Raw genomic sequence first — 13,257 nt, forward strand, 5'->3', positions numbered from 1 at the left:
GAGTGGCAAGAGAAACATTAACTTACTTCACTGGTAATGGTTGCAGGATCATCTACTGCCATCATTAAGTCCGAAGCTAAGAAGTTGAAAATGAGATTAGTGATATCAGTACACACTGTTTTCAGCAAGTGTTTGGTAAGAGCAGCCTGGGTATCATCTGGAAAATAAAGATGCTTTATTAAAACGAATGTCCGAGAAAACTGAGAGTCAATGAAAACACACTATTAAGTACAATACCTGTAAAGAACTTCATCCCTTTTTCAAATAATCGAATATTATTGTAAAGGTTTGAAACCTCTTCTTGCAAGTCCTTGATCGTGCGCTTTCTACCAGTTCCAGAGGCCGAAGAAGTTGAAGACATGTAAACTGAATGTACCACCTCGAGGTAAGTTTTATTTAAAGGTCTATGAATAAGATAAATATGTTTAGTTCATTAAAATGCACTGGGTTTATGTAGATAGGAAATTTTCCTTCTATGGAAATAAGGCTTTAAAAAGATCTCTATTTTTAAAAAAATAAGATTTGGAGAATGGTTCACAAGAATTTTTCCTCTAATTCCAGAAATTAAAACTGAGTATAATTAATTTGAAGTTATAATCAAATTTATTGCACTAAAGACAACAAGAAAAACGGTTTTAACAAAAGCTTCAGTTCAAATTCAGTTCAGAGCAGATTATAAATATAGCAGATTATAAATGTTTCCCATCCTCAGGAATAATAAGTTATAACTTAAACTCTCAATTTCTAAAGTACTATAAAAAGATCCATATTTTAAAAAATCCTTATGCTAAACACAGAATAGAATTTTAAAATGTGGTGGCAAATAGTTAATAGTAACTATTTCGACTTTTCATATATGAAAAATATAACAATGTAACGTATTTATGCACAAGAGCATTCATTTAAAATTTTTAAAATTTGACTACAAAAGCTCTATTTCTAAATTCAAAAAGTTAGATACACTGGGCTCCTGGATTGCATTTAGAGAAGCTTATACACACAGACTAACTTGTGGGAAAATTTCATGGTAGTTAGGGATAGTCGTTATATACAATTTATTTCTGTATAAAAATAAATTTAGCCTGGCTCATTTACAAGGTAGTGCTGTCTAAATTTATTCTCTCTGAGGGCAGTTTGTTACTTTATTTTCTCTCTAAAAGTGCACCGTTTATCTTCTGTTTGACAGAGAATAATCTTTTCATTGTAGATGTTACTTTTCATGCAATGTTGTTTTTCTTCCAACTAGGACTGGAAGAGAGAAGGAGAAGAGACTGCCTGCACATTCCTGCCCTGTATTTTTGGCACTGCCTTGCCCAGCACACTTAAATATTTGTTGAACTACTTCTATAAGCAAACAAAATCTGGAATTCAGTGACTGTTAAATTTGAAGTTTTGAAAACACCAATATTATATGTTTTCAATGAGGTTGTGAAAATTTTAATAACTCACTAAATTTCTACCATAAAACAAAAAACATATACTTGCTTTATTAAATACTCTGCAAGCTCAGAAATAAACTCCTCAGGGGCATCTTGTAAGTGTTTTCTTAAAAAATCCTCAATCTCATCCTGGAACATAAAAGTAATCTCTGGTTTCTTCTTTCCTGTAATAAAAATGAGCCACAGGAAAAAACAACAAAAATAAGCAACCTACAAGCAAATAATGTATTTAATAAGATAGTAATTTATTCATTGCTGATCATAAAGTCTCTAATGTTAACTTTTGTCACCAAAATTGCCCATGTCAAATAGAAATAAGCAATGAAAACACTGTTAAAATAGAAAATATAGTGGCATTTCAAGTAATAACATTTTGATTTGTTTTCTACATGTCAATCAAAAATAGTAACAATGATTCTTCCCCTAATCTAATTTGGATGATGCAAATATCTGGAAATCAAAACAATCAAGTGGATTGTTAAAGTCTTAGGATAATTTTTTTGTTGAACAATGGATATGGAGCAGACTGTCCTACTTTATAAATATTTACTAAAAATCAAATCATCCTTATAATCAAGTGAACCACAATTCTAGTAGAATGAAGCTAAAAACTCTTTTTGAACAGGCATGGATGAAAAAACCTACAATTTTACAGCCATAATTATTTTTGCTCTCACAAAAATAATTCTATGCCAAGGAAAATTTGTATGTAATGGAAATAATTGTTAACAGAGGAAATGTCATGCCTACTCACTTACTTGGAAAAGTATGTGTTGCAAAGAAAGCTAACAATATTTCCATAATTAATTGTTAAAGTATAAAAAAGTTATTATTGCCAGCTAAATTAGGTTACTGCCTCTAAAATAAAACCTTAGAGATAACAGAATAGCTCAAAAATCAATTTTCAGTATGCATCAAGATCTAAGTACAGCTACTGCTTGTAGCTTTAGGATAGATAGGAAAGTACTATCCTTTTTCCCCTGAGTTCTGCTATTCATTCCTGCTCTCTGACGTCAAATAGTATATGACTTCTGTCTGCTTCCTGTAGGTATCTGACTAGTTATTAAACTGTATTGTTTCCTTCCAGTAATCTTTTACACAGAGTTGAGCATGTATTTTAGCTGAGAATCAAACTGCATCCCCCATTTCTGAGATTACAACAAAACAATTTTTCAAAAGCACTGAAACTGCCTTTTTTTAAAAATTCTTTTATAGCTCCTCTCCTACTAAACTATACACAAAAGGAGTATCACAATGCCTCAATTACTTAAGACTATAGATTTTAGAGAAGTATTTTCTTAAATGCCCCTTCACTAACTCCTTGTTTAACCTCTGAGGAACTCACAAAGAATAGTTTTAATGCTAATGAAAAATAAGGGTTGAGTTCACAGCTTCTAAGATAATTTTCTGTTAATTAATATTGCTTTACATATGTTGAGAACAGTACCTATTTTGACTTATTTTAGAATACTTTAGATGGATCTTAAGCAATTGTTCTATTAAAAGTAGTGGTGTATTAACATCTGAAGCCTTGTCACTTGACATTTATATTTCCCAAGCCAATAAATAATAAATTCTGTGGAAGAGGTACAAAAAAAAATCTCAAATCATCATTTCAAGTTTCTCTTTGTGCTGGGGAAAAGGAGAAGGGGAGGTATCATAGTTTCATTAATTTTTACAACAAACATAAAAAAATCATACATTTAGAAAAGCAAAGTAAGGTGTGTCTTGCTAACTTAACCATACCAAATACTAACTAAAGTCTAGATAAAGAAAGATGCATATATCTAGTCCCCCTGCTTAGATAGAAGCAACCAACCAATTAGGTATTACCATAAAAATTAAACATGGATAAAATTATTTTTAACTTAAATTTGCAGAGAGTCACTTTTCATAAAATGTTCTAATTTGCTTTGCATGGAAGCTGGGAGACCATAAAAATCTGTGCAAGCTGTAACTGCAAAATGTTTCTAATAAACAATGGGAAAATTTATGATTGTTCTGTAACCTTTTAAAAATGTTTGGGAAAACAATCAAAGTTTTTATTGCTGGTTATGAATGTATATGGAAATGGAAAATAAGACTAATAATTCTAATTTAGTACACTGTAATTTAGTGCATCAGAAACACTGAGAATGAAAATGTTTTCTTTGTAAAAAGCTAATCAATAATAATTTGAACACTGCTTACGTTCTTCTCATCCTGTAACTTAAATTACAGAGCAAGCATCTTTTCTAGGCCTGAGCAAGCTGTCATATTCCCTTTATAACTCTCAATCAGCTTCCAACATTTTATTCTTTGCCCTCTCAACACTGTGAAACACTTATGAGAATTCCTTTAAGGTGAAGCTTTTCTGTCAATTTCACGCCCTGCTGCTGCTGCTGCTGCTAAGTCGCTTCAGTCGTGTCCAACTCTGTGCGACCCCAGAGACGGCAGCCCACCAGGCTCCCCCATCCCTGGGATTCTCCAGGCAAGAACACCGGAGTGGGTTGCCATTTCCTTCACGCCTTGAAGACATCTTTATCCTTTTTGTCATAATCATTTCGCTTATTTACGTCAAGTGTGCTTTTACCAAGCTCCTCTGCACAGCTAAAGTTTCTTGAACAGAGGCAACTTCAACATTCCCACAGTCAGGTATTTCTTCTACAACCCCACTTATTCTTGATTCATATTTCCAGTGTTATCACTTTCCTTTGCCACACATTCATCTTTGTTGGCCAATTTCCTCTTTTGATTATCCATTTTTGTAAACTGTCACATGGATTCATCGCTGGGGGACAAGGAGGTAACACAACTACATGCTTTGTTTTCAGTGCATAAAGCAAGGTAAGAGACGCACAGTGACCAGTCTCTGACAAATCTGGAAATAAGCGATGTGACTGTCACGGATCACAATGCACATCTGTTATTTATGTGGTCTGTGGACTAAGGAGCCAGCAGCAGAGTCTGTACCTTATGCAATTACTCAGTCAGTACACTACCCTGGTAACTGAAATATGAGCTGCATTGCTGGGGTACTGGTGTTATTTAATTGTGAAATTGTGCCCACTGAAACTCTGCAAAGCAAGGACTTCCTGCATAATCACAGACACCTCACTGTATGCATCTTAAGAAAGTAAGTTAAAAAAAAAAATCACACACATACAAAGGAGAAGCGAAATGAGCTACACACCTGTGTGAGATGACTCATCGTCACTGTCATCATCTTTTCTTCCTTTCTTCTTGGTTTTTTTAATTTTGTACTCTCTGGCATTGCCGCCACCTCCTCCTCTCACACTTCCACTGCCCTCTGGTGGGAAAATGACGTTAGTTAGTATTACCTAATACTGTTTTTAGAAATGATGACACTATATTGCCAAAGAAACAACTTTTAGCCACTTTTTAATGTTGTGGTTTATTAAAATATTTCTAAAATTCAAACAATAAAAATTAATAAGGAAATATTTGAATTAAAGCAACTCACTTAGATAGCCTATCTACTCTAAATGCAGTCTCTCTCTAATAACATCTATTTTCTGAAGCTTTGACTTTTTCCTGGCCAAACCTATCCCTTTACCTTCCTTCTATCTTCCTCAAAAGTACCCTAAGTTGCTTATCTCTGTGACCACAGCCTCACTAACAGCCCCTATTCCAGTACCTCACAAATTTGGTTTTGTCTTCTTGATTGAAAGATTATTCTCCAGGTTTGCAGGAGACATGCTGACTCTCCCACCATCCTAAAAAAGAATGAACTTCTTGACAGTAGGGAGCCTCTCTCACTAATGTTCTCATCCTTGGGGTTAAGGCAATGCTGGACAGATAACAGGTGCTCAATAAATACTGACCATAAATTGGTTAAGTGGAAAAATATCAATCACCTACTGGCTAAATAAAGACTAAAAAAATACAAACCAAGAAACAGACTAAGACACTATCAATAAATCAGAGGTATTTCTCTATTATATATCTACATTTAAAATATCTATTCAACAAAATAAAATAATGGGATTATAACATTGAAAAATATTGAAAACATATTTCTTCATAAAAGATTCATTTTTAAAATATAATGATATATATATATAAACAAAGATTTTTTTTCTAAACTCTAAGTAGAATTCCCTTAAAGTCAAAGTGAACTGAAAGTCACACAGTCGTGTCCGATTCTTTGCAGCCCCATGGACTATACAGTCCATGGAATTCTCCAGGCCAGAATACTGGAGTGGGTAGCCGTTTCCTTCTCCAGGGGATCTTCCCAACCCAGGGATCGAACCCATGCCTCCCACATTGCAAGAAGATTCTTTATCAGCTGAGCCACCTAGATTTCATCATATTCTATAAGTTCTATTGCTTTTATGATAGAAAAACACAACTTTCAAAATAAAAGTTTAAAGTGAATGTGTTTTTTACATTTGGTAATAAGTTTCTTATGGTAAATATGTTTGACATTATTCCATGAACTGTAATTAAACTATTATAACATCAGTATCAGAACAAAACACCAGATGACCCTGAATTTTTAAGGATATAAAACAGACTAGTTATACTGATATAAGTACAACCAACTGATTAAGTGGATTTAAATCTTCAATTAACAAAATATGCATTGCTATGAAAATTGTGATTATAGTAATTTACCATATAGTTTCCCCAGAATAGAGAAATTTCAAAATACCATTATTGATTCTGTATAAAAAGATTTTGAAGAGAAAAATAATCTTGAAGTAGTGAACTTCCAGAGCAAATAAAGTTTTTATAATGCATGTTCAGTATAGCTGTATTTACTGATTAAATACATTGAATATCTAATTTCTTTAACCTTGATATAGCACTAATAAAATTTTTCATACTATAAAAAGTATGGAAAATACATGTTAATTTCCCAATGCAAGTTACTAGTATACCAGTGATACCTAGGATAATTTCCAGTGATTCTAAATTAAAAGAATACATAAAAACAGGCCCTCAGGAAATTCATTCACTCAATAAATACTTATGGAGCACTTAAAATATGCCAAGGAGTGCTCTAAGTATTAGGGAAACAACAATAAATGAGATGGAGAAGATTCCAAAATGATAAAAGACATCACAGTGATAAAAGTGATGTAAAAAACTAGGAGAATAATATATGGAGACTGACAGTGTTGTCTACTATTCTCGGTAGTGGTTGGGGAGGCCTCTGTAAGGAACTGACATTTCAAGGGGAGCTCTTGATGATAAGAAGGAAACAGTTACTTGAATTCATGAGACCATTCCAGGTAGAAGTGAACATAAACTTGCAAAGTCTGAGAATCAAGACAGGAAAAAAAAAGCTACTAGGGCTGGAACATGGAGCAATGGGAACAGGAGGTCATGAAATTAGCTTAATTCTCACAAAATGAAAGAGTAACCATCAAAGTTTTCATTTTTATTATCAATTCATTAGCAAAAGATGTGGTTAATATCAGCAAGTGAATTAAACAAATAAAAGGCCTTCCTAAAGGTCTGATCAATACAAAGTTCACTGCAATGAATAAAAAACTCATCTTGAATCTTCCATGTTATTAATAATTTGTTACCTGTTGCTTTCCTCCTTCGTTCATCTTTTTTATCCTTTTTACTTGTATTAATGCTTTCTAAAATGGAGATTTGTTTCAGATCTTCTTCAGTGATTAAATGAACAGGATTGTTTTTCATTTCCTGAAATAAAACATACTTATTTTTTGTAGGCAAAAATACAACATATTACAAAATGCATAAAATAAAACTTGTTTATATACTCATATTCTAATTGTTTTTTGTTTGGTTTCACTGCTAAGAATTATAGAGCTTTGTCTCAGCCGCCACTCAGATTGTTAGTCCTTGCCCCAAATCAATCTCCTTCCTTGTTGTCCTTGACTTTTTGTATTTATCACCAGGTAATGAGAAATCCTATGCCTGATCACATAACAACTAACTGGCCACACACTACTGGATGTAATCCTCTTTAAATGTTATTGGCTAATTTTGCCACTGCCTAACAGGTGACCCTTTCTCCCTCTCTTTTCAAGATTCCCATGGTCCAGTACCACTTGGATATCTGAGATGACTAGAAAGATAATGGAATCTCCATTCCCACAATAATGATCACATATGAGTTGCATACTTAGTCATGTAAACTTTTCCCCACTCTGGACTCATTCTTGATCTCTGCTTTTTTATAAATTTATGTTAGAAACAATGAACTATTTCAAAGTTCAGAAAATGGTTCTAAATGTGTAGTGAAAAACATTTTCTTGTTGAAAATATTTCCTTTTCAGTTTTTCAATGAAATGTTATATCATTTTGTTTGAGTGTCATTTTATTTGAAATGACAGTTGAAACAAAGGAATTTTTTTTCCCCTAAATTTATTTTTGTGGTTGGAGGGAGGAAAACAAGGAAAAAGATAGTGTTAAACTGCAGTTTAGTAAAAGGTCACAATGAAAATAATAATGTAGTCATTTACTAACTGGTAGCTAACATGTATCAGACATTTTATTTACATCATTCCTTAATTCACATTTATCCTTGTAAGAATAGGCATCATCCTTTTCTTTGAAGATGGGGGAACTAGAGGTCTATTAGTCAAACACCTACAGGGTAAACAAGCTGAAATTAGAACTCAGGTTTACAGATATCAGTCCAGTGTACTTTATACTCCTCTCTGCTGGTTTGCAGGCCAAAAAGAGAAAAGTTATGTCATTTTTAAGACTATTAAGGAGCTTAAAAGGAATACAGATAAACACAAATTATATACTTAATAGGCCCTCATGAATTAACAGTCTGAGATAATAAATGGGCTTTTTCTACCTATTTGTGAGCAGGCTTTATTATGGGGGTGCTGTTAACCAGAAACATGAATTCAACAGTCATTAAAGCAGACATGGTATGACCTCTGCTTCTAAACACTTCCACAGTAGTTGCTCTGAGGAACTAATTAATTTGGATAGTAACAATTTCTTTCCTCAGTAAGTTATCTGGCTGGTAACTACTAAATAGGTAAAATTATGAGGCTCTGCTAGACACAGTAAATATAATGTGTATTGATAAATAGATATACTCTATATTATGCATATAATCCACCGGTATCATTGTTACAGATTTTAATGTTGGACAAATGCTCTCAGGTGATAAGTGTATAATTTCATTGATAAGATTTTGATTTATAAAATCAGCTTCCTATGTTCTAACTTCTACATTCTGATGGGAATGAAGGAGGAGAAAAACAAATCCAGGAGAGGAAATAAAAAAGAATGATGCACTGAAGGAAAATAATGTATGAAACAGTGTTCAGTTTGGGGTATACTGCTTACCTTATTTTCAAACGTCATCAGATGACTATAATGTGAAAATACTGTTAAATCAGTAGGTGAAAGGAAATCTGGCATACCTTTTCAGCTTTCTGGTGCATCAGTTCACTGAACAGATCTGTACAGTCATTTATAAATTTTTCACTGACTACAATAGTATCGCTAAAGACTACAGCTGAAGCCTGTTTGCTGAGTGCTCTCATTACATGTTGAAGCAATATTGCAGCGTCTTCAACTGATAAGGAACTGGGTAGCAGAGGCTAGAATTACAAACAAAATGAAAACAAAGTATAAATGCAATATAATACAGATCAACCATTTGTTATATATGTGCCCTCCCTAAGTGATCTCATTAAGTTCAGTGGTTTTGGAACCATCTATAGAGGAGAGTGAAAAAGTTGGCTTAAAGCTCAACATTCAGAAAACGAAGATCATGGCATCTGGTCCCATCACTTCATGGGAAATAGATGTGGAAACAGTGTCAGACTTCAATTTGGGGGCTCCAAAATCACTGCAGATGGTGACTGCAGCCATGAAATTAAGACGCATACTCCTTGGAAGGAAAGTTCTGACCAACCTAGATAGCATATTAAAAACAGAGACATTACTTTGCCAACAAAGGTCCATCTAGTCAAGGCTATGGTTTTTCCTATGGTCATATATGGATGTGAGAGTTGGACTGTGAAGAACGCTGAGTGCCGAAGAATTGATGCTTTTGAACTCTGGTGTTGGAGAAGACTATTCAGAGTCCCTTGAACTGCAAGGAGATCCAACCAGCCCATTCTGAAGGAGATCAGCCCTGGGATTTCTTTGGAAGGAACGATGCCAAAGCTGAAACTCCAGTACTTTGGCCACCTCATGTGAAGAGTTGACTCACTGGAAAAGACTCTGATGCTGGGAGGGATTGGGGGCAGGAGGAGAAGGGGACGACAGAGGATGAGATGGCTGGATGGCATCCATCACGGAGTCAATGGACGTGAGTCTGAGTGAACTCCGGGAGTTGGTGATGGACAGGGAGGCCTGGCGTGCTGCAATTCATGGGGTTGCAAAGAGTCAGACATGACTGAGCGACTGAACTGAACTGATATGCTGAACAACCTCCCAAATTATATTTCTAATTTTATTACCACTCTGAACTCTTAAATCACATATCCTACTGCTTCCCTAACCTACCTCAACTCATACCTAAAAACATGTCCTGTTCAAAACAACTTGGTTTGTGCCTCCAGGTGTGTCCAGAACCCAGCTCCCATCTTCTCTTCCCCACTGTTCCCCCATCTTAACCATGGACCCACTTTCCATTTCGTTGATCAGGCCCTAAATCTACAAGTCACGCCTCGTTCCTCTCATAAACTCACAATGTAACTTCAATTCTTGATATCCTTGCCTCCAAAATACATTTCTTCTTAGCTCCTTCTACTACCTGAAATTATCATTTTCATTAATATCCCTCTCCCTCCCTCAACCATGAAAGTATTCCTCTTTTGAGAGCTGTATCCTAATTCTTAAAATGGTCATATACTAGTGAAATACCAGCTGTTCTGGGCTTAAAGGAAAATTAAGAAGAAAAAGATAAAACATACTGCAATATCAACCCATGTTCCAGAGCTGATGGCTTCCTCTACTGATGCTTCCACCTGATCCACAAGTCCTTGGCCAACACAAGCTGCTTTCAAAAACAAGAGTTGTGTAGTCTTATATCTTTTCTTTATGTAGCTCATAGCATCTGGGATTCCAAGTCTGGACAAAGCATCAAATTCTAGAAATGCATTACAAGATTGGAATAGAATTGTTAATCACTCTTAGAATTCTTAGAAAATGTTAAGTTCTATCAAAATCTATTCTTTGGGAATGCATTGTATTTTCATAGAATTTTTCAAGAATAAAACATATCACAGCCTCCCTCCTGGTTATGTTACCTTGTGCCGTGTCTGCATGCGTGCTCAGTTGCGTCCGACTCTTTGAGACCCCATGGACTGTAGTGTGCCCATCAGGCTTCTCTGTCCATGGAATTTTTCAAGCAAGAATACTGGAGAGGGTTGCCGTTTCCTTCTCCAGGGCATCTTCCCAACCCAGGGATCAAACCCTTGGCCCCTGCTGCATCTCCTGCACTGCAGGCAGATTCTTTACTGCTGAGCCACTGGGGCCCTATGTTACACTCCCAAATTTTTATTACTGAACATATTTGTAGATAAATTGGTTCAAGTACTTCATTAATCCTGCTTTGTCTTTTACTCTCCAACTGAGGAGTCGAAGGGAAGCATGAGGACAAAAGAAAAAAGGGCAATAAAATTAGAACTGAGGATAAAGGAATGTAATGATTAGAGAAACAAAAATTGAAATTTTGCTTATCACAGTTAGCTAAAGGAATGGAATTTATTTTTCAAATGTTTTATCAGACAACTGATGATAGCAAGTCTTTAGTGTAATTTATACTAGTAAAAGAACTAGTATATAAAAAGTAAAATATTTAAAACTTAAATTTGCAGCCATTAACATTACTGGAGATAGCTACCAACCTCTCTTTGTCCTCAAATAATAATATTTAAGAAAATTAATTAAAACAAAATTTTAATTCAAGTTCTTGGCTGCAAAGGCACATTATAGAAAGTCAAGAAAATGTAAGTCAAACCAGTACTCATTCTAGCACACATTTAAACTGAACGCTAATGACTTATAGGTTTACTTTTATTTTTTATCTCTTGGGTTTCTCTAGTGGCTCAGGTAGTTAAGAATCTGCCTGCAATGCAGGAGACCTGGATTTGATCTCTGGGCTGGGAAGATTCCCCTGGAGAAGGGAATGGCAACCCACTCCAGTATTCTTGCCTGGAGAGTTCCATGGACCAGGAGAAGCCTGGTCGTCTACAGTGCATGGGGTAGCAAAGAGTCAGACATGACTGAGTGTCTAATTCACACACACAGCACTACTTGTTTTAATGATTAAATTCAATCAATGTATTTCATCCAAATGATGGAACCTCAGAAACAGAATTGAGTATAACTTCAATGTTTCTGAAATACTGGGTAACTAATAAAAATGATGAAACTGACAACCAATAAACTATTTCTAAGATTATGTAAGCCAGGCAACTTCATTAAGTTATAAAAACAATTACTTTCTATGAATTAAAAAGAACTGGAAGTATTTGATATATAGTATCATATTGCTGGAAGGCTGGTAACAATCAATACCAGCTTTGGCCTTTCTACATTACAACTGTTCAGTGACTATGGAATTAAACTCAGTTGCATGACACAAAAACCTTCAATGTGACTACTTTCACATTCAAAGAGAACCACTCTGGTCTGCTGGCCAACAGTAAAGTACATGTGTACTCACTACCAGGATTAATGCAGTCTTTCTAAGAATGTGTTTAACATTAGAAATGATTTTTCGTTTAAAGAAAAAAAAAAAATTACCCAGATAGCCATTCTGCCTGAGAAAAGAATCCACCCAAGTACTCTGTGTTCTGGAGTAAATGTCAGGGATAAACACTGCCTTATCCTGTCTCCCACCAACCACAGTGCCTCGTAAGCGTCCATTATTAACAAGTTCTTCAAGAACAGCTTAAAAGAAAAACAAACAAGTAGAAACAGAGCAGATAAAAATCTCAAAAACACTTTACAATTTCACTATTTATTTATTATCCTTAAAAGAATCAATTTAAAATTCAAGTTGCATACTAAATAAAGACATTATATTTTAGACAAAACTTTCCTGCCATTTATGAGAATACTCATGTCATAAATTCAGGAAAATGTGCCAACTAGATAAAGATGCTAAACTGTAATTCAAACTAATTAATATTAATGTTGAACTGTTTAGTCTGAGTTATTTTGGAAAAACATTCCATTATCTATCTCATGATTAAAAGTAGACGACTATACATTTTCAGAATAGATAATACACAATCACTGGTATAACCAAGTTCAATATTCTCATATTTAGAAAATCAAGACACCTGGATCTTATTAGAATCAACAGTGCAAAATGAAGCCATGAAAATCTTTATAAATTATTATACTTCCACTGTTTAAACTGAAGCAACAACCCTACCTATAACAGAAGTATAATGCATGGTTAAGAGGATGGGTATGGACCCAGAGAGCGTAAACTTCAACTCTGCCACCTTCTGGTGCTGCCACTGACACCAAATTTATGCTTTTTATTTAAACTGTAACATTTAACTACATACTTTAAATATCAATCCCCTAAAAAAAAGATAAAGCAGATAGGAAGGAGTTATTTCTAAGTGTACCAACAAGAGCATTCAAAAGATGTCTGGGACAAAATGATTCAGGAATTTAGCCTATAACAGAAATAAAAATTAGTTTAAAAATGAACTTCAGAATTCCATTGCTGAGTAAATCAGAATACATCAGAAAGGTCTAGATTTCAAACATATAATTTAAAATTTTGTGTGACTGTACAACACAAATCCAAGCTAAATTCAGACCAAAATTATCACGTTATCAGTTATTACTTAAAGAAGTTTACATTATAATGAAATTCCACCAAACCCAATTAAGC

At 34.5% G+C, this 13,257-nt stretch overlaps 1 protein-coding gene across 1 annotated transcript in view; it reads right to left on the reverse strand.

The window, feature by feature from the left end:
- The window catches only part of UFL1 (UFM1 specific ligase 1), a 68,085-nt gene that overhangs the window by 9,127 nt on the left and 45,701 nt on the right, over positions 1-13,257 (reverse strand). Inside the window, exons 8-15 of the mRNA XM_005684664.3 lie at positions 12,147-12,293; positions 10,310-10,485; positions 8,807-8,986; positions 6,977-7,097; positions 4,612-4,728; positions 1,486-1,603; positions 238-404; positions 27-157 (exon numbers count right to left, since the gene is read on the reverse strand). Of these exons, the coding sequence (XP_005684721.2) occupies positions 27-157; positions 238-404; positions 1,486-1,603; positions 4,612-4,728; positions 6,977-7,097; positions 8,807-8,986; positions 10,310-10,485; positions 12,147-12,293 (1,157 nt within the window). The remainder of the gene's footprint in view (positions 1-26; positions 158-237; positions 405-1,485; positions 1,604-4,611; positions 4,729-6,976; positions 7,098-8,806; positions 8,987-10,309; positions 10,486-12,146; positions 12,294-13,257) is intronic.

The sequence above is a fragment of the Capra hircus genome, chromosome 9 (genome assembly GCF_001704415.2).
Source record: "Capra hircus breed San Clemente chromosome 9, ASM170441v1, whole genome shotgun sequence".
NCBI lineage: Eukaryota > Metazoa > Chordata > Mammalia > Artiodactyla > Bovidae > Capra > Capra hircus.